The sequence below is a fragment of the Blennius ocellaris genome (assembly GCF_963422515.1).
Source record: "Blennius ocellaris genome assembly, contig: SCAFFOLD_91, whole genome shotgun sequence".
Taxonomy (NCBI): domain Eukaryota; kingdom Metazoa; phylum Chordata; class Actinopteri; order Blenniiformes; family Blenniidae; genus Blennius; species Blennius ocellaris.
In genome coordinates, this window is record NW_027662172.1 from 86531 (window position 1) to 109449 (window position 22919).

Here is a 22919-nt window from a genome sequence, read left to right on the forward strand (position 1 = left end):
GCTAAAACAATCACGCCTGTAGGGGGAGCTGTAACTCGGACACAAATACACCAAAAACGCAGACGAGACAGGTGATGACATCATCGTTTTCAGCAGATTGACCATCTTGTCTGTCCACACCTTGAAGCCAAGGCACCGTTTTCAATTCTCTACATTCTAGAATCTGTTTAAACCGCCTCGCCATTTTCAGGTTCCTAAAATGCTTCGCCGTGTGGATGATCCAAGAGAAATGATGCCGTTACATGAAACGGCGTGGACAGGGACGAGAACGTCTTGAGATTAATTTGTTTGACTCACCTCAAGTGTGGCGTAAAAAACCACATCCAGAGGCGAGAGCTCGGCGGCGGCATCCTGGGGAGCAAGGAGACATTTTACAAAAGGTTTGTTATGGTGGCCTGGAAGTGGAAAACAATCCAAACCTCAGAAAACACTCCAAAATCACCAAAATCTTACAAAATACTACAAAATACAGATTTTAGAGAGAGATTCTTTCGTGTTTTCTAAAGTTTGTGGGTCATTGTGGAAAAAGAATATCCTCAAGAAGATTTATAAAGTGTCATTAGTTACGTGATAAAATGATCTACGAATCTTTTGCCTCTTAGCAAGATTAGATCAAAAGTGCTGCACGGATTTTGTTGAAATTTCCACCACAGATCGATGTCAGGCTGCGGAAGATTCCAGTAAAGTTTGGAGGTGAACTGAAAATGTTCTTTTTCTTCGTCCAGGTCAACTTTTGGTGGATGTCAGAAATAGGATTGCTCCTCGTGTTCTTGGTTTAGTTATAGTTTAGTCAATTTATTTGTGGCTCAACGGTGGAGTCGGTCATCCGTTGGGGGTTTGAATCCCGCTCTATCCAAGTCATGGTTGTTGTGTCTTTGGGCAAGGCACTTTACCCACATTAGCCTCCCTTGCCAGGGTGAAGCTGCGGACCAACGGCGCAGTGGATGGCTGTTGTCAGCGACGCTCGGCGTAGGAACCAATGAAAAAACAGGCCAGCGTCACATGCTCAGTTAGCGGGAGCCGTGATTGGTGGAGAGGAGTCATGCTCACTGTCACTACAACCACATAGTAGTCTACGGGCCTGGTGCTGGTGACCAATGTATTTATTTTATTTATTTTATTTATTTTATTTATTTTATTTATTTTATTTATTTTATTTATTTTCTTTATTTTCTTTATTTTCTTTATTTTCTTTATTTTGTTTATTTTCTTTATTTTGTTTATTTTGTTTATTTTATTTATTTTGTTTATTTTATTTATTTTGTTTATTTTATTTTTTAGTTTAATTTGGTTAGTTAATTTTATTTAATTTACTTATTATGTTAGTTTCCTTAGGTTGATTGGTTAATTAGTTGTGTAGTGTAGTGTAGTATAGTTTAATTTAGTGTAGTGTAGTGTACTTTAATTTAGTGTAGTGTAGTGTAGTTTAATTTAGTGTAGTGTAGTTTAATTTAGTGTAATGTAGTGTAGTTTAATTTAGTGTAGTGTAGTATAGTTTAGTGTAGTTTAATTTAGTGTAGTGTAGTGTAGTGTAGTTTAATTTAGTGTAGTGTAGTATATTTTAGTGTAGTGTAGTTTAATTTAGTGTAGTGTAGTGTAGTGTAGTTTAATTTAGTGTAGTGTAGTATATTTTAGTGTAGTGTAGTATAGTTTAATTTAGTGTAGTGTAGTATAGTTTAGTGTAGTGTAGTTTAATTTAATGTAGTGTAGTGTAGTTTAATGTAGTGTAGTGTAGTTCAATTTAGTGTAGTGTTGTGTAGTTTAATTTAGTGTAGTGTAGTGTAGTTTAATTTAGTGTAGTGTAGTATAGTTTAGTGTAGTGTAGTATAGTTTAATTTAGTGTAGTGTAGTGTAGTTCAATTTAATGTAGTGTAGTGTAGTTTAATTTAGTGTAGTGTAGTTTAATGTAGTAGAGTGTAGTGCAGATTAATTTAGTGGAGTGTAGTGTAGTTTAATTTAATGTAGTGTAGTGTAGTGTAATGTAGTATAGTTTAATTTAGTGTAGTGTAGTTTAATTTAGTGTAGTGTAGTATAGTTTAGTGTAGTTTAATTTAGTGTAGTGTTGTGTAGTTTAATTTAGTGTAGTGTAGTATAGTTTAGTGTAGTGTAGTATAGTTTAATTTAGTGTAGTGTAGTTTAATGTAGTTTAGTGTAGTGCAGATTAATTTAGTGTAGTGAAGTGTAGTTTAATTTAATGTAGTGTAGTGTAGTTTAATTTGGTATAGTATAGTTTAGTAGAGTTTTGTCCTTCCAGGCCACGGTAGTTTGCAGTAGCAGAAACCCACATGGCGGCGGTCACCTGGTAGTCCAGGACAGCCAGCGGCTCATAGGAGGAGAAGTTCTCCAGCTTGGACTTGAGGATGACGGGCTTTCCTCGCCAGCGGGCCTCCATCACCTTCTTCCCGTTGTCGTAGTAGAGGCAGCGCTTGTACTCCACCAGGCCCCCGACACACAGGTCCTCGCACATGTCGCCCGTCACCGAGCCCTCGCTGAACTCCAGGCACTGAGGAGGTCGCAACTCTTTTATTTACATTCCAACATGGAGAGCTGGTGAATAACGTGACGCTTCAAACACGTTAAAGCGGCGCTGCCACACAGAGCAAAGCCAGGAAAGTTGTCACGTTTTCATTGACTTTTCTTTTCTTTACTTTATTGAGTTCATCCAAAACTCTTTGTTGTCCACTCTGAAAACCTCGTTCCTCCATGATATAATAATAAAGATCAAATTAAATATAATGTAGTGACAATATAATCCTCCATGATATAATAATAAAGATCAAATTAAATATAATGTAGTGACAATATAATCCTCCATGATATAATAATAAAGATCAAATTAAATATAATGTAGTGACAATATAATCCTCCATGATATAATAATAAAGATCAAATTAAATATAATGTAGTGACAATATAATCCTCCATGATATAATAATAAAGATCAAATTAAATATAATGTAGTGACAATATAATCCTCCATGATATAATAATAAAGATCAAATTAAAGATAAAAACCTGAAGATAACCCTCGGTCAGACACACACACACACACACACACACAGGTGTGAAGGATCAGTCTCGTTCTGGACAGGATTAGTTGTCTAATCCTCCCGTTATCTGCATTCCAACACAAACATCCGTCAGCGAGGAGACGAACACGGAGGCGGAGACGGAGCTGAAGACGGAGACAAACACGGAGGCGGAGATGAACACGGAGACGGAGACGGAGGCGGAGACGAACACGGAGACGCACACGGAGACGAAGACGGACACGGAGACGAAGACGAACACGGAGACGAAGACGGACACGGAGACGAAGACGAAGACGAAGACGGAGCTCCACTGCTGCCCGGCTTTTAATGTGAAGCTTCACTCTTCCTCACATTAATGACATATTCTGCTTGAGCAGCTCAGAATTCCCAGTCACATGAATGCAACATTCATGTGTTGTTTTATTTACATTTTTAATTTAGTATATTTAAAACTATTTTCTGTTTCCTCATACTAGTATCTATATAATGTTCTTCGTTTTGTAAGTTGATCTTTTATTTGTTTTGTTTCCGTTTATTTGAGTGTTATTATGTTTATGACACCTTTTGCTGAATTAAGCTCACCGTACAGACGCAGGCCGTTTTGTCGACAACGTTTCAGGTGAAAACGTATTGTTTTTGCATTTACATGACAACTTTTTGAAAATGATGTCTGTTTTTGTGATAATGGCAGAAACACTAAAAACAATGTAGTTAGCATGCCACGTTCACGGTTTACCCTCTTTTACCATGGAGACAGAGTTGAAGCTTTTTCTAAAAGTTCACCTTGAGTGCTGTTTTCAAAAATGTGCATTCCAACTTGAAAACCTTAAGAGTATAATGGATAAAACCTTTCACAGGCTGCTCGTGGTCTCTACAGGTTTGGTCTGATGAGCTGGACGGTAACATGAGTCCTGGAGGCAGGAGGAGGAAATCCAGCAGGCGGGGGTGGGGGTTGGGTGGAGGGGGGGGGGGGGGGGGGGGGTAGGAATGCAGACGGGTTAATTGAGACTGCGATAAGAGCCGAGGACAGACGCGGACCGGTGGGTGATGACAAGTGGTCCTTCATCGTTTCGTCATCTCTCTGTTCATTTGTTGAAAGTTGAAACACTGAACGTTTAGATCATGTGGATCAGCTGCTCACACACACATGAAGAAGTCATATTATCCAGCCTTTCAACACTTTCACAAGGTCTCACTTCGAAAACGTTGTATTCAAACTTTATTTGTCCAAATCCAGCTTCTCCTGGATTCTCCTCCATTAGAATATTGGATGGTGTCCTTCTTTCCCCCAAACTTTCTATGCAATTCCGTTGTGATTCCGTTAAACCTGCTACAATGACAATAAAGACAATTCTGTGTTCTGATTCTGGTCCTAGGAGCTTCATTCAGAATCTGCTGTGTCTGTGTGAGCTGGACTGGCTCCGCCCACACACGCCCATCTATGGGAAGAGAGGAAGTACTTCCTCTCGTGGTGCCATGTGCCAGAGCAGAGCTGCCTGATTGTGGGAGGAGTCAAAGGGGAGGAGCCTACCTTGATAGGGATTGGCTGAACCCCCGATGACACTATGTAGGATTTGATTTGTGATTGGCTGCTTGGAGCAACACACTTTTTAAAACCTGGAACAACCAGTGAGAGAGAGGACACACTGTCCTCTTCTGGGACGTCGGTCCAGGTGTGGAGACGGTCAGTCCTGCTGGAGGAGGAGACGGTCAGTACTGCTGGAGAACCTCCAGGAAGTGGTTCCAGGTGTGGAGACGGTCAGTACTGCTGGAGAACCTCCAGGAAGTGGTTCCAGGTGTGGAGACGGTCAGTCCTGCTGGAGGAGGAGACGGTCAGTACTGCTGGAGAACCTCCAGGAAGTGGTTCCAGGTGTGGAGACGGTCAGTACTGCTGGAGAACCTCCAGGAAGTGGTTCCAGGTGTGGAGACGGTCAGTACTGCTGGAGAACCTCCAGGAAGTGGTTCCAGGTGTGGAGACGGTCAGCACTGCTGGAGGAGACGGTCAGTACTGCTGGAGAACCTTCAGGAAGTGGTTCCAGGTGTGGAGATGGTCAGTACTGCTGGAGAACCTTCAGGAAGTGGTTCCAGGTGTGGAGACGGTCAGTACTGCTGGAGGAGATGGTCAGTACTGCTGGAGAACCTTCAGGAAGTGGTTCCAGGTGTGGAGACGGTCAGTACTGCTGGAGGAGACGGTCAGTACTGCTGGAGAACCTCCAGGAAGTGGTTCCAGGTGTGGAGACGGTCAGTACTGCTGGAGGAGACGGTCAGTACTGCTGGAGAACCTTCAGGAAGTGGTTCCAGGTGTGGAGACGGTCAGTACTGCTGGAGGAGATGGTCAGTACTGCTGGAGAACCTCCAGGAAGTGGTTCCAGGTGTGGAGACGGTCAGTACTGCTGGAGAACCTTCAGGAAGTGGTTCCAGGTGTGGAGACGGTCAGTACTGCTGGAGAACCTTCAGGAAGTGGTTCCAGGTGTGGAGACGGTCAGTACTGCTGGAGGAGATGGTCAGTACTGCTGGAGAACCTCCAGGAAGTGGTTCCAGGTGTGGAGACGGTCAGTACTGCTGGAGAACCTTCAGGAAGTGGTTCCAGGTGTGGAGACGGTCAGTACTGCTGGAGAACCTTCAGGAAGTGGTTCCAGGTGTGGAGACGGTCAGTACTGCTGGAGGAGACGGTCAGTACTGCTGGAGAACCTTCAGGAAGTGGTTCCAGGTGTGGAGACGGTCAGTACTGCTGGAGGAGACGGTCAGTACTGCTGGAGAACCTTCAGGAAGTGGTTCCAGGTGTAGAGACGGTCAGTACTGCTGGAGGAGATGGTCAGTACTGCTGGAGAACCTTCAGGAAGTGGTTCCAGGTGTAGAGACGGTCAGTACTGCTGGAGAACCTTCAGGAAGTGGTTCCAGGTGTGGAGACGGTCAGTACTGCTGGAGAACCTTCAGGAAGTGGTTCCAGGTGTGGAGACGGTCAGTACTGCTGGAGGAGATGGTCAGTACTGCTGGAGAACCTCCAGGAAGTGGTTCCAGGTGTGGAAACGGTCAGTACTGCTGGAGAACCTCCAGGAAGTGGTTCCAGGTGTGGAGACGGTCAGTACTGCTGGAGAACCTCCAGGAAGTGGTTCCAGGTGTGGAGACGGTCAGTACTGCTGGAGAACCTTCAGGAAGTGGTTCCAGGTGTGGAGACGGTCAGTTCTGCTGGAGGAGATGGTCAGTACTGCTGGAGAACCTTCAGGAAGTGGTTCCAGGTGTGGAGACGGTCAGTTCTGCTGGAGGAGATGGTCAGTACTGCTGGAGAACCTCCAGGAAGTGGTTCCAGGTGTGGAGATGGTCAGTACTGCTGGAGAACCTTCAGGAAGTGGTTCCAGGTGTGGAGACGGTCAGTTCTGCTGGAGGAGATGGTCAGTACTGCTGGAGAACCTTCAGGAAGTGGTTCCAGGTGTGGAGACGGTCAGTACTGCTGGAGGAGACGGTCAGTACTGCTGGAGAACCTCCAGGAAGTGGTTCCAGGTGTGGAGACGGTCAGTACTGCTGGAGGAGACGGTCAGTACTGCTGGAGAACCTTCAGGAAGTGGTTCCAGGTGTGGAGACGGTCAGTACTGCTGGAGGAGATGGTCAGTACTGCTGGAGAACCTCCAGGAAGTGGTTCCAGGTGTGGAGATGGTCAGTACTGCTGGAGAACCTTCAGGAAGTGGTTCCAGGTGTGGAGACGGTCAGTACTGCTGGAGAACCTTCAGGAAGTGGTTCCAGGTGTGGAGACGGTCAGTACTGCTGGAGGAGATGGTCAGTACTGCTGGAGAACCTCCAGGAAGTGGTTCCAGGTGTGGAGACGGTCAGTACTGCTGGAGAACCTTCAGGAAGTGGTTCCAGGTGTGGAGACGGTCAGTACTGCTGGAGAACCTTCAGGAAGTGGTTCCAGGTGTGGAGACGCTCAGTACTGCTGGAGGAGACGGTCAGTACTGCTGGAGAACCTTCAGGAAGTGGTTCCAGGTGTGGAGACGGTCAGTACTGCTGGAGGAGACGGTCAGTACTGCTGGAGAACCTTCAGGAAGTGGTTCCAGGTGTGGAGGCGGTCAGTACTGCTGGAGGAGATGGTCAGTACTGCTGGAGAACCTCCAGGAAGTGGTTCCAGGTGTGGAGACGGTCAGTACTGCTGGAGGACCTTCAGGAAGTGGTTCCAGGTGTGGAGACGGTCAGTACTGCTGGAGAACCTTCAGGAAGTGGTTCCAGGTGTGGAGACGGTCAGTACTGCTGGAGGAGACGGTCAGTACTGCTGGAGAACCTTCAGGAAGTGGCTCCAGGTGTAGAGACGGTCAGTACTGCTGGAGAACCTTCAGGAAGTGGTTCCAGGTGTAGAGACGGTCAGTACTGCTGGAGAACCTTCAGGAAGTGGTTCCAGGTGTAGAGACGGTCAGTACTGCTGGAGGAGATGGTCAGTACTGCTGGAGAACCTTCAGGAAGTGGTTCCAGGTGTGGAGACGGTCAGTACTGCTGGAGAACCTTCAGGAAGTGGTTCCAGGTGTGGAGACGGTCAGTACTGCTGGAGGAGATGGTCAGTACTGCTGGAGAACCTTCAGGAAGTGGTTCCAGGTGTGGAGACGGTCAGTACTGCTGGAGAACCTTCAGGAAGTGGTTCCAGGTGTGGAGACGGTCAGTACTGCTGGAGGAGATGGTCAGTACTGCTGGAGAACCTTCAGGAAGTGGTTCCAGGTGTGGAGACGGTCAGTACTGCTGGAGAACCTTCAGGAAGTGGTTCCAGGTGTAGAGACGGTCAGTACTGCTGGAGAACCTTTAGAATGTGAATTCTGCATAACATGACAGCTTTAACAATCAGCTGCTGTCACACAGTTCAAATTTGTTTTGTTTGATTATTGGTTTGCAGCTTTTTTTGGTTGATTTGTACATTTGATCAGGATTTGTGAGGTTTTCTTTTTCTTTTTTACATTTTTTGATTATTTTGCAGATTTGGGACATTTTTCTGCATCTTTTTGTGGGTTTGTTTTGCATTTATTTGTAAAAAAAAAAAAAAAAAGTAATAATTGGCACATTTTTTTATGGCATTTCACATATTTTGGTTTGTTTTTGCATATTTTTATGATATTCATTTTTTACGTTTGTTATTTTTTTCCCACATTTTTCAGATTCTTTTTTCACACTTTTGTAGAATTGACTTCTTTTTTGGCTAATTTAGTTGTTCTGATTGTAACCCCCGTGAACTAAAGGGCTACTGCCACTTCCTGTCATAGTTTTATTGTGACAGGCCACTCTGCACGTTCAAGTCCCCCCCCCCCCCCCCCCCCACACACACACACACACTCCTGTCAGCTCCACTGTTGCTGCTCTGGCTGCTGAACGATCGGCTTCCTGATAAAAATAATCGTTTATACAAGCCATCCAAGGAAAATACCCAGAAGGTTATGTTCACCTATAACCCAAACATCTCCCCACTCATCGGTGAGTCGATCCACCGTGTACTTTTTATGCATTTTGCGTATTTGTGGTGTCCCGGACTCCATTGAAACTCCTGCTTAAATGAAGCTAACATTAGCGCTGGAACACACATGGTCAGTCTGACCATTTGCACTCTTATTTAAATAATCCTTTTACTTTATAATTTATTATCAAAGCCGAATTGTTTATTAGACAGTATTATATTAAGATAATACTTCGCTTTTAAGTTTTTGACCGTTTTAGACCATTTCTGTTACTTTCTAAGATCAATGTAAAAACGGCTATGAGGTTTTGAATGGGCTTCGACCTGTTGAATGAATTGATTGAATTAGACATCTGTTGTACAACAACCATGATTTATTTAAAAGAATATATTGAAAACGTGTGTTTATGAAATGTCTTCGCTTTATAGCTAATTATTTTGATTTAAAAGTGCACTTTATTTCTTTTTTTTTAAACTGTGCATGTATATAATGAAGCTTCAAATTGATTTACCTTGATGTGAATTTTTCTGCTGTGATTTATAGCATTTATTTATGGTTGTTTATGTGTGTAACAATGGCCAATTGTTTAAAGGTGCTAAGTTTAATTTATTTTCTACTTTTAAGAAATATTTAAGCCAATTTATTTAATTTTTTGACTAATTGTTTTTGTCCTTGTTTTATAGGTTAGGTTTTTTTGTTAAGTTCTGGATCCCCTGATCCTCCCCACCACTAGATGGCGATCCACCACCCAACCACTGCTGCATCGCGGTAGGAATATTTGAGTTATTTTTTTTGTTCCTTGGACACTTGGACCTACAATATTTGGATTATATCCCGGGGATTCTTTTTTTTTGGTTGTATTTTTTTTTCTCCCCAAATGCGAAAGAACTTTTCGGAACCCTTCACATTCCAACTCTGCGAAATCAAACAAACTGAACTTAGACACACCCAAGGAAACACACTTTGAACTGAGGGAATATTGTCTGTGGTTTGTAATTGTGTTTTGTTGTTGTTGTTGTGTGTATTGCATATATCTAATTATAAATAGCAACTAAACAATATGTTTTATATATAATACATAATGACTCCAAATATTTTTCCTGTATAAATATATAATACTAGAATGAAACTGTTTTTTGTGTCTATTCACACACCTTGGCTCAACAGCCGAACCCATTTCTGTTGACCTTATTTTTCAGTTCCTGAGGCCCTCAAGCATTACATGATATTTTTGCGGTTTTCTATGTTTTGTAACAAATATGCATATTATTTTAAGATTTCCAGCTTTTTGTGGTTGTTTTGCACATTCTGCGACTACAAAGTGCTCATCATGAATCCTAAAAAACAAGATTTTCATCACCTCGCTGAAAACAGTGTCAGCCTCACAATTCCAGCTCGACTCTGAGTTTCTGGACAGAAGTTGTGTGGTTTTATTTTGGCTGTTCTGTGTTTAAACGGCTCTGCAAATGTTGATGCTCCCATCGGGATTGTTTCTCTCAGCTGGCAGCTGATTTCAATAAAGAAACTGCTCCATTCAGAGACTATTACAAACTGCTTCAAATGTGAACAACATGCTCTTGTGGTTTGGCTCATGTTGCCGAGGCCTCGGGGTGCGTTGAGGGTGATCCCCCTTCCTCAAACACCAAAGCCTCACGCTCACGTTTAACGTTTGAGCTTTAGCTTTTTCTGGCTCAATTTAGCTGGGATTTGAAATCTTCTGAACACGAACTCATCAAATGAAAACCAGAACAAGAATGAAACATTTCCATGAATGCAAAAGGCCACAACACGCGTGAAAAAGCTATAACAACTACAGCAATGCAACATGAACTTTCAAGCGACAATTGATCAGCAAAATGTGCACCATTGCTACAAAAGTTTCATCTTCAATTCCAAAAAGTGCAAACAGAATGTAAAAGTCTTGGCAACAATCCCACAGCTGCAACATGACTGCAAAATGATGCAAAAGTCATCTTCAAATTATACAAAAGTTACAAGATGACTGCAAAACTGAGTCAAAGTGCAACATGATGCACAATGATACAAAAGTCACAGAATGATGCAGAAATGGCATCATGGTGCAACAGTTTCAACACAACTGCAAAAGTTACAAGTTGACATCAGGATGAATCAAAAGCCACAAAATGATGAAAATGTCACAACATGATGGCAAAAATTGCATCATGATGCATCATTTTCAACATGATGCAAAATTATGCAAGTGTTACAACATGATGCAAAAATTACACAGAAAAGCAAAAGTTCCAATTCAACTCCAAAAAGTGCAAACCAACTGTAAAAGTCTGAGCAACAGTACCCCAGTTGTAACATGATGCAAAAGTTACATCTTGATACAAAATTCACAAAATGGTGCAAAAACCGTAACATGATGCAACAATTACAATGACTGCAAAAGTTGAAAGATTACTGCAAAATGATGCAAAAGTTCAAGATGCAAAAGTCCCAACGTGATGCAAAAGTTTCAAAACAACAGAAAGCTGTGAGATGTCGAAGATGTAACTGGAAAGCAAAAATGACACGCAATGCTGCAAAAGTTTTAAAACTGTAAAAGAATTTGCTATCCGAATACAAAAGTCACAACGTGACCACAAACGTTACGACGAGTTTCAATACAAAAACAAAAGCCGTATTTCGAATGTTAAACGCGTAACTTGATCTCTCGGGTTCTATTATAACTGCAGTGAAGCTGAAACTCCTGCAGTATATTAAGAAAGTGTGTGTGTGTGTGTGTGTGTGTGTGTGTGTGTGTGTGTGTGTCTGTGTCTGTGTCTGTGTCTGTGTCTGTGTGTGTGTGTGTGTGTGTGTGTGTGTGTGTGTGTGTGTGTGTGTGTGTGTGTGTGTGTGTGTGTGTGTGTGTGTGTGTGTGTGTGTGTGTGTGTGTGTGTGTGTGTGTGTGTGTGTGTGTGTGTAGCAGGTCAGAGGGCGGCTGCATTGGCACACGGTGTCCTGCAGGGGGAGTTTACCCTTCCAACGCTCTGCGGACAGAACAATCGACTGATTTCTTGCAGACGAGGTGTGCGATGAATGGACCATATTCATCAACATATATGTGTGTGTGTGAGCTCTCACACACACATACATATACACACACACACACACACACACATCCACCCACACACAGACGTACAGAATCTCAGAAAGATACAAACACTCTCAGCCACCAGCACACATGGGGAAACAAGAATTTACACATCTGGGTAGCCACACACACACACACACACACACACACACACACACACACACACACACACACACACACACACACACACACACACACACACACACACACACACACACACACACACACGCACACACAGAGCGTGGGAGGACAGTGAACCTCGGGGTCAGTTCATTGGAAGTGTAGGCTGGTCTAACAGCTGCAGGCCACAACACACCACTGTCAGGCTACTAATGACCACACACACACACACACACACACACACACACACACACACACACACACACACACACACACACACACACACACACACACACACACACACACACACACACACACACACACACACACACACACACACACACACACACACACACACACACACAGAGCTCTGGATCAATGTTTTTTTTTTTTTTTTCAATTTTATAATGTGTGTGGTTGTTTTGTAAATTTTTTGGGAGGCTTTGCACATTTTGTGGGTTTTTTGCACATTTTGGGGTTGTTTAACACATTTTCATTTGTATTGCACATTTTATATTTGTGCATATTTTTGGGTAGTTTTACACAGTTTATGGATCTTTTACACGTTTCATGTTGTATCACAACATTTTATGATTGTTTTGCATAATTTTCAAGTTGTTTTGGACAATGTGTGGTTGTGTTGCACATTCTGGTTCGTCTTAATGTTTTCTTCCTTCTTGGTCGTGTTGTGTTAGTTTTTGTGAGTTTTTAGTAAAGTTGAATGTTTTCCTGCGCTGCAGTTTGCACACGCTCAGCACTTCGCTCCTGCTGCTGCTGCCTCCTGCTCGCTCTGATAAATCGTCCACACTGAGGCATGATGATCAGCTCTCACATGGTCTTGCTGAAGAACAAACGCCTTCGCCGCTGCCTGCGGTCAGCCGGCGTGTCGGAAGCTGCCTGGCAGTGTCTGGTCTCTCATTGTGAAGCTGGAGGAAGAACCACATGGCTACACTCACCAATCGCACGGTTTAACAACACAGACACAAACCAAGTCTTCTGCCGGAAAATCAAACCCAGCTGCAGAAAACTACATGGTAAAACAATGTATTAAGAGCTCCGTGCTGTGAAGTACCGTCTGACACTGAGCTATTCGGTCCTTTTTTTTTCAATTCTCTTAAAAAATTATTACAGATCTGTTCCACCAAGTTCTTCTCAATAATCCACTCCAGATCATATCAATCCATTTCCAGTCTGAAACCTGTTATTCTTGATTGTACAATTAGTCCAGAACCAATCTGTACTGTACCCAAAGTTTCCTCCAAAATCCCAGTTCGACTCTAAAATCAGGTCTACAACCAGTCCACATCTAGAACGTCCAGTCCAACATTAATCTTAGTCTGAGGTTACTTCAGAACCAGTCCCATTCCAGTCTGAATGGTACCGGTTCTGTCACAAGTGGGTCCAAAACCAAAATCTAGTCAAAACAAGAAGAATTGTCCTGAAAAATGATTCCAAATTTGGTCCATCACCAGGCTAGTTCCTGTCAATTAATTGAGTCCAAATCATATGGGTCCAGTTCTAGTTTAAACCTCGTCTGGAACATGTTAGTCTTATCTATGATTCAGTCCAAAACCAATCTGTTGTACTCCAAAGTATCCTCCCAAATTCCAGTGCGGTGGTGGATGTTAGGATTAGCCTCTTCGCGCCATTGCATGCGCTGCTGCATGCGCTGCTGCATGCGCTGCTGCATGCGCTGCTGCAGCTGGTTGGAGGTGTGATGAGTCATGTCACAGTTTGACGCGCTGATGCGATCGGAGCACGGCGGCTGTGTGATGTTTGGCCGTGAGCAGCAGTGAACCGCATGCTGATTCCCTTCAGACTCAATCAGTTGCAACAGGAAGAGCCAGCGCTTCTCCCGTCGCGCTCAAATATACGTTAGCATATAATGTTACTGCTCTATCTTCCCATTTGATCCCATGTTTTCATAGTTGGAACAAACATTTTACCTTCTGCAAAGTTTCTCAAGTCATTTAACAAAAACTGATTTTCTATAGATTCCCTGAGGAGAAGCAGAAGCTTTACTTGCTGGTTTAGGCTCCGTTTCCATGGCAATGTCTTCAAGCAAAAACCATGCAACATTTTGAAAACAACCCAACTACATGGAAACAGAGAAACACAACTTCATCTTTACAGAAATAGGGGATAAGGCAACTTTTTCAAAACACTTTGACTCTGTCTCCATGGAAACGGTGGAAAATACAACTTTTCATAAACAGCGTCCGACTCCATAGAAATAGGAGGGGATGTAACTTTTTGAAAGCAATCCAACTCTATCAAAATGGAGAAACACAACTTTTTGAAAGCACTCGAACTCAATCTCCATGAAAACAGGGGAAAGCAAAACTTTTTTTAAAAACACTACGACTCTGTGGAAATGGAAGAAAACACAATTTAATTTAAAACAATCCCACTCTGTCTCTGTAGAAATGGAGGAAAATGCAACTTTTCTGAAACGATGCACATGTGCACTACAGCATATGCAGTTTTTTTGAGGTAGGGAGAGCAGAAATAAATAACTCCTTAAAAGAAAATAAAGTCATAATGATGTGATTTTAGCTGTATTTTAAGATTGAGAAAACATAAATAAGCCACTGGAATCATTTTGTCCTTCGTTGATTATTAGTTTGAGGGATAGAATAAGTGAATGTGTCATTTTTTACAGTGTTCATTCACATTAGAGGTCCAGGATCAGTAATCAGAGAAACATCTGAAGCACAGCAGTTTTTTTCTCCATTTTGGTCTCATCTCTTTGAAGCTGCTCATTAGCGAGGACACTAGCGGTGGGCTGGTTTTGGGGGGGCGACCCTGCATGCCCCCTGATCGGTATGCAGCTCTGTTCTGTTATCTGCCCCCGTCCCTGCCCTTCTGTTCTCAAATGGCTGAATACAGACGGAGACGTCTCATGATAACCGTGAGCGTCGCACTCGCACAACACGTCCCATCCAGACGTAAAAAGTTTAAAAAGCAGTGCAGGATAAAACCAATATTGACATTTTTTTTTGAATTTGTCATAAGTATTAGCATAAGTTTAATTAAATCAGAAGATAAGCGAACCATTCTATCTTCTTCTTTTTTTTTTTTTTAAATCATGACTCGACAGATATTTCAAACTAAAATGGGCTTATTCTTTAACAGTTAGCTTTTGCATTACCCCTATGTAAAGCTTTTGTCTCCGGTGATAAACTTCTGTGACCATTTCAGTAAACCTTTCAAATGAAGGTTCGCTTTCGGCTTAGCTGCTGCTAATGCAAGCGGTTGGGTCAATGAGCTTTTATTTTAGTTGAAGATGGTTTCCGAGCTCTCTCTTTCACTCTCTTCAAATGCTATCATTAATGTTACTCGGTAAACAATTTAAAAATACTTCAGATCTGCGGTCTCCAGCTGGAGCTAACGGTTACCTTTAGCATTGGCCAAAATGTTGGCATTTCTCGGGTTTAATTTTTATTGAAAGACAAGTGACCCTGACAGAATGCAGTGCTTCAACATTAGCATTAGCCTGTGTCCATAACTGTTATTAGCATTACAGAAGAGTAACAGTTTTGTTTATTTGTTTCTGTAGAGATAATCATTTTAAAAGAGGTGCGCAGGGACAGTATCTGACTTGTGGTGTTGAGAGACGAGGCTGTGAATGCCTCGGGCTGCAGACGGATGCATTACCTGTTCATTAAATACATTCCGCCGCCTGTCCGTCCGCCTCCAGATGCCATTTTTAGGTTGTATCTGCACCGTGCCGCTCTGACAGGCTGCAGGCGACACACACGTTCACCTGGTTTCCATCCAGGATCATAAGCACATGGTGTCTGTTTGTAACGAAAGAAACCAGGTGGAAATGTGTTGTAGACTCACTCGCTTCCGATTGTTGAGTTTTATTGGGACATCCTTCATCAATAGAAATTTCTCATGTCTCCTCACCAATGACTTGTTCCCTGCACTGAACACAAAGCATTATGGGAACTCATTGTGGGTGCTGGCTAATGCTAAAGCAGAACTACAACTGATAGAACAAAGCTGGCCAATGCTAAACTTGCTGCTGTTTTAGCATAGAGTGAGGCTGATTAATGCTAAAGCTAACATTGGGCAGGACAAAGAGACACAGCTGCTGTGCAACAACCCATTACAAAAGTTAACAATTATCTTATAATGAATTGTGACTATTGCTAATAGCAAAGTGGGATTAAATCTTCATATTTCTACTAATTAAATGTATGTTGTGCATCTGAGCACATGTTCATTTACAGTCCGACCTGAAAGTATCTCATGAGGACAATGTGTCTCGTGATGCAGTGTTGGCAATGTGACAAAGCTGTGAAAACATCGCAGCTTCAGGCTAAATGCACAAAATCATCCCCACTGCATTTCATACGTTTACTCCAAGCCGCTCTTGCACTCGCCTGATGCTCCACCTGCCTTCTCGGCTTTTTGCTGACGTGACAGAATGCGTTGGCTTGTCCGATGTCAGTTTGGTTTCACATGTACTCATAGGATGTGTACACAAATCCACATGACTGATCATGAAGGCATTGAGAGCAGATTTATCTTTCCTGTATCTTTTTTTGACACCATTTTAAAGCAACACATTACGTCGCTTTATGAACTGATTACTTTCACATGATTATTGAATTTTCAGTAGTTTTGTTATAGGTACAAATGTGTGCATAACATTTGGTAACCACTTGACAAACATTTTTTTACTCAAACATTATCTACAGGATGAACTCACATCTTGCATGGAAAAACGTACACCCTAACCCTAAGTACAGTAACTCTTGCTTTTACTTTGAAGGTTCGTGTTTTTGTATGTGAGTGAGAGTGGGTATGTATAATACAGACGAGAGAAACAGTCCCCGACTTCTATTAGAGGTAATCTGAGCAGCTTCAAAGATGAAAAATGTTGGGAAATACTTTGATTTAGGACCTTTAGGTGTACCTCAGGGTTCAATCCTAAGCCTCTGATGTTTTGCAATAAGTAAATATCAAATAGATATGTTAAGTTGTGCTTTTGCATAGAAGCTATTTTTTTTCAACCCCACAAGAGTTGAGGCAATCTCGGTGCTCGTAAAACATTTGCTGCATTTACTTTCATTAATGAAGTTCACACACTTTGGAATTTTGAGAGATTTGGCAGCAGCAGACCCAAGCTGGCGGTGTTATGGAGTCCCTCAGGGTAAGAAGTGTCAGACCATAAAACATAATGTGTCTCCATTTTGTCTCTCCACGCTTCGTACATGTCAAACTGCCCCTCGTCAGTGTTTTTTCTTTCTTTCCGTGAGCCTGCAGCAGATACTCTGTGAATAACAATCACTTTCAGATTTATGGAAGGAAGAGCGTTTGTCAGTGAAAAGTCCCTTTAGGCGGCGTTCAGGGACTCCGGTTTGATTCCATAACAGCTCATCAGTTTGTGATGGATTTGTTGTCCCAAGCTGTGGTTTGACTTCATCGCCAGCTTGTAGGAACATGTAGAAAACCTTCAGACTTTCAACCTTTTCAAACACTGAGTTTTCCTTAAAAGTCACACAGACTTATTATTGCTGCCAAATGATCACTTGTATCATTAAACATCAACAGAACTCAGCTTTATTGGGGGTAAAATGCTATGTTCATCTGTGAACACTCAAGTACACAACTGTGAAAGTATGAAATAGTGTTTTTTATCCATATGTTTCATGTCTAATGCTACTGCTAACCAGCTTGTAGTCACTTCAATGTTAATGGTACTTGTTTTACTTTCTCGTTGCAAGAGGAGAAAATATCAGGCTGATTTTAGTTGTAATTTACAGTCAGAGGGAAACTGATTTGGAGATACAGGCGCTGGAGATTCAGACTCGTTCATCACAGGTGAAACAAACAAACTGACAGCAGTCGGACCCGTAGCCATAAATCACCTGGATTTAAAGCTCTTTTTTTTTTTTTTACCCGAGCAAATGGCAGAGGATCGACAGACCCACCTGGAGTCAGTGAGTCTGAGGTCCCGCCCCCACGAACCAAAACAATCTCTTTTCTCCCTGTTGCTTTTTAAAAGTTTTTCGTCCAAATGTCATAAAGAACACGGCTCAAAACTAGAGTACATGCCCGGCCTTTAGGTGGCACTGCAACTCTGCCACAGACATATACCCACGGACCTAGAAGACACAGAAAATATCTGTAGCTCAACGTGGAGCATGAAGTCTGCCATTGTTCAGTGACATCACGGGGTTATTGGGTCGAGAGGCGGGGCGATGACGTCAATGTTTTCAGCTACTGTGCATTTTGTCCATCCATTCTTGTCAAGGCCGAGACTTCATTTTAAAATTTCCCCAATTTTTTTTATAAAACCCATTTAATAATTACAAAAGTAAAGTTTCAAGCTCCTAAAATGCTGTGTGGATGACTGTCCAAACACGATGCAGTTACATGAAACGGTGTTGTCGTGAAGACAGGGTCTAAACCAGGTGAGTGGTGAGCATCCCTAACCCTAACCCTAACCCTAACATCTAACGTCAAGCCCCACATTTTCCATAACCCAAAACTCGCATAAAATGAATCAAAAGCTGCTCTATAATCAAGCTAATATGAAGGTTAGCTGGAAAGTAGCCTGAAATGAAAGTTGCCACAAAGTCCCAAAGCTAACACAAAACTAATCCACAATCAAACCTGAAACTCGTCTAACCTAATCGTTTCATAAAGCTGATCTAAAACCAAGCCCCAAACTAGCCTGAAAGCAAATAAAGCTAGAATAAAGCTGAACCAATTTGACAATGAATCTGAGCCTGTTCAAAGAGCAGGCCAGCAGCTAGCTTCAATCCCAGCTACATCTTAAGATCAGTGAAGATATAAAATCAAATTTTAAACTAGAGTGAAATAAGTCTAATCAGACAAACTTGCCAGTCGTAATGATAGCCTAAAATAAAGCCAGAAACTGGTAGAAAGTCCAAAGCTAACGTGAAATTAGTCTATACATCAGAAACTAGCTTGAGAAAGCTTAAATGCACACTATCTTTAAAACACACGTGAAATAAAACCTGAATGTGTCGAGAAGGAGAGTTAAGCTAATCTGAAAACCTCTTCAGCATCCAGCCCTTAGCCCTCACCAAGCTCAGACTTCAGTGTTACCGTTTCTCCTCCAGCTGCTACTTGTTTATCCGACCATCTGTGGCGAGACGCTGGCAAGTGTCGCACTCATCTTTTCTTCAGAGCTCGTTTAGCAGCAGCTGCAGTGAACTGAAGACTTCCCAAATGCTCTGAGAGGTTTTTCTGCAGATCTGGGCTTGATCACTCTCAAAACAGCAAACGTCTAAAATCTGAGTTTAACATGAAAAACAGGATTGGAAACGCAAATCGAGTACGAAGCCAACCGAATGTGAAAGTTATCAAAAAGCGTAACTAGCATCAAAATAATAAAAACGGTAAAAACAAGGGCAAAACTTCCAAAACAGTTCTGGAAGTAGTTGAAAGCTTCTGACACCAGTTGAAAAGGAAGCTTACAAATGGACCAAAGCTAATTTATATTAATATAACTACTAGTAGAAAAAGTTTTAATGTGTTTTTAAGTAGCAAGCATCTTTTTGTGAATATAATTGTCACTCAAGCTTAAATGTTAAAACATAGGAAGAGTTCACGCAGGAAAGATGTTTGCTAGCTAGCAGCAGGTTGTTTTTTTTGTGTTTTTTTAAAACTTCTTTATGTTCATATGTTGCTTACAGCAATCTGAGCTGCGTCCGGTCGGGAAAACGCCGGCGGGGCCGTAAATTGTTGGAGGAATGTAACAGACATGCAGAGACAGGCAACACGTCGGCTCCTAGACTATAAATATGCGTACAGATTCTCCTCCGACACAACTTGCATGTGCAGAAACAAACCTACAACTGGAATATTTAGTTATCAATCGGTCAAAGAATGAAGGGAACGCTAACGTGTGACACCAGGACACCTCTGTTAGAAGAATCAAGCTAATCACAGGTGTTCGCATTGCGTGCTTCTTCCTACAGGTTTATTTAAAGCTTTTTCTCATCAATTTGGGGTAAAAGGTAAAAATCTTTTAAAAAGCTACCTATTGCTGATGTTAACAAACAGTAATACACCATTTTTTTCAAATAAAAACAGATTTGAGCCAGCTGATTAATCAGTTCAAAATGACAAAGTAACCGTTAAAAACAAAGCTGTTCTCTACAACTTCAGTTTCCAGTGATTTCAAGTGAAAGTTGAGGTGTAATTGAGAAGCCAGTGAAAGTTGATTGTTTTCACTTGTAAACATCGTCCTGAACGTGAATCTGTCAGCGAGCAAACAAGCTTCTAAAAGCCAAAAGCCAGAGTTGTTCTGGGCAGACTCTCCAAACAGTCTTGACGGATGACGGAGGCAGCACTCTGTTGACTTTGGATCCGGGGGTTTATTTAGGATTTCATCAGTTTCCACTTGGGATCAGGGAGAGATTTCACATCGAAGCTCCAGGGAAAGATGACGGGTTCAAATCAGAACTCTGCGTCCATTTGATCCCGGAGTCTGCAGCCTTCGTGCCCAAAAGAACAATTTTTGGGATTTTCCACCAAATCAAGTTTATCTGGAGCTGGAAAACACATTTTGTGTTTACTGTAGTTTTGAAACACGTACTAAAACTGTATCTTAGGTTGCATTTATTAAGTTTCAATTAGCATTGAGGACAGTGAACATTTCATTACATTTTCAGTTGTTTTTTGTACATGATCATAGTCGTTTCATTTTTCAGGCAATTTTAGAATAGAGTAGAAATAGAAATACTTTATTATTCCCAGAGGGGAATTTCTTTAATTCACACAGAATAAATATAAAGACATTTGAATATCAAATAGGACAGGATATAAATTAAAAGAATAATTTTGAATATTAAAGCGCAGAAAGGATGAAATTAACTCAAAACACAGCAAATACTATTTACATGGAGGAGTTAAGTTGTCTTAAGGCCACAAGAAGGAAGGACATTTTATTTTAAACAATTTTATCTCTTTTCTTAGCAGTGTTGCTCTTATTTCTCAATTTTATATATTTTTGTCACCTTTTAGAAACTCTAATCATTTTAGCATTTTTCCTAATTATTTTGCCTGTTTTGAAATTCTTTTTTCATTCAGAAGATAAAAGTAATTTTGAAAACGACTCCAGTGTGTAAATAAAGCAAGAACTAAATAAAAAAAATGTTTTATAGGTATAATTTAGTGAAAGTTTCAGAAAGACACTACAAAAAGGCCAAAGAGCCACGTGTGGCTCCAGAGATTGAACCCCTGGTTTAAACGTTCACTAGTTTCTTCACTGTTTGCTCAGGGGAAAGAAAGAGAAAAGCTTTCTGAGCTCGAGTTATCTTGATATTTTCCAAAGGAGCAGAACAACTGAAGACTCTTCAGGTGCTGAAATGTAGAGCAGGTCTAGGCCAAGACCAGCGGTTCGATCCCCAGTGTCCTCTGCCCATGAGTCCAAGTGTTCTTGAAGAAGACCCTGAACCACAAAGTGCTAGAATGGAGGTCGACCCCCTTTAACTAGCTTAATATCCATTAGCTTCTAAAATACCAACATTTTTCTTTGTAATCGTACTCATGAAGAAACAGACGTGAGCCTGTGTTCTCTCACATTTATGTGCTGCTGACATGTCTTGGATGATTCGTTGTGATCACGTCGCCTCGTAGACCTGCAGCTGATCATTCAGCCAGTCACCTTAAAAAACTGTTCATAGACTCGTGATATACAATGTACAATCCTGAATCCCAAAAAAGACCAAAGGTATGATACTTCATGTATGAAGTATGATTTAGGGTTTACCAAAACTATTCCAAAATTGGCTGTTAGTACAATGTAGGATGTACGTAAACCGATGCCTAAAAACACAGATCATACAAATGTACGTTGAATGATCATTGATTCCAAAAATGGCCGATCATACGATTTATGAGGTATGGTTTATAACGTATGATCATCAAAACCACAAATGGTCAAACACCTATTTTACGATGTAGGGTGTGTTATGTATGATCATTGATAGTGAAAAACATAGTTCGTAGAATGTAGGATGTAGAGCAGTCGTCGTCCAATTGGAAGGCTGCAGGTTTAATTCCCAACTCTGCCTGCCTACATGCCAAAGTGTCCTTGGGCAAGATACTGAACCCCAAGCTGCCTGAGTGAATGCAGTGGTTGGTGGTGGTCGGAGGGGCCAATGGTGCAGCTGTGGTTACCCACTAGTTTGCCACCATCCAGTATGAAGTGAAGGAATAATGAAATGTAAAGCATCTTTCAGTGTCCTAGACTTAAGCGCTGTATAAATCCTCAACTTTATTATTATTATTCATCCCAAAAATGGCATTTATACAATTTCTGATGAATGGAGCATGATGTACAATAATTAATACCAAAAATAGACTTGCAGTGGCTGTGCATGATGTACAATCATCAATACCAAACATTGATATAACCATTTGTATGATTTACAATGTATAGTGTACAACATATGATCATTAATCCCAAAAATGGCCAATCAAATGATTTATGATGTAGGATGCAAGACATACGAACATCAAGCCTAAGAAAGCCCGACCATACAGTGTTTGGTGTACTATCATGAAACTATTGATCGTTCATTGTACAAAGAGCCAAATTACTTATCGTAAACTAACACTGCCTCATATGCAGATCTGGAGCCACGTCCGTATAGATTGAATGTTCACTATAAGACCAGAGAATCTGTTCACCAGCGTCTTGCGGTAACCAGACGACGGCCTGTGGGCTTTGGATTGACGGTCACTGTGATTCCAGGCCTGATGGAGGTGGAGATGAACTCCGACTCAAAGAGGAAAGTCAAGGAGAGCTCAAGGTGAAAGAGTCCCATCGTATCTTTGTGCTTTTCCCATCAGCAGCAGATCTGCAGCGATAAGAAAGGAGCTCATTAAAGCCATCGACCCCCCCCCCCCGGCTGTTTATCTCCACCCGCCCACTTGTGTAGGCAAGTGGCTGGCTGATGAGAGACACAAACGCTCCTCCAGAACGTAAATATTGATGACTGAGATGGAGGTCTTACAAAGAGCGTAAACACACTTTCAAGACTAAAACTGTCATTATCTCACCTTCATGCTCACAATTGACCAACTTTCTCCCTTCAATAGTAGTTTATTAAGAAAATATAACAGAAAGTTCTTCAATGCTTTGACATGAATACCCCCGCAAAAGCAGTCGTACACTGCGAAATGGACTAAATTAAAGATATATTTTAGATATGAAATAAGCCTCCCTTGCTCCCTCATCCTACACAT

General features: G+C 41.8%; 1 protein-coding gene across 1 annotated transcript in view; it reads right to left on the reverse strand.

Annotated features, from left to right (window-relative positions):
- The window catches only part of dipk1c (divergent protein kinase domain 1C), a 38746-nt gene that overhangs the window by 10062 nt on the left and 5765 nt on the right, over window positions 1-22919 (reverse strand). Inside the window, exons 3-4 of the mRNA XM_080521620.1 lie at window positions 2300-2503; window positions 298-351 (exon numbers count right to left, since the gene is read on the reverse strand). Of these exons, the coding sequence (XP_080377746.1) occupies window positions 298-351; window positions 2300-2503 (258 nt within the window). The remainder of the gene's footprint in view (window positions 1-297; window positions 352-2299; window positions 2504-22919) is intronic.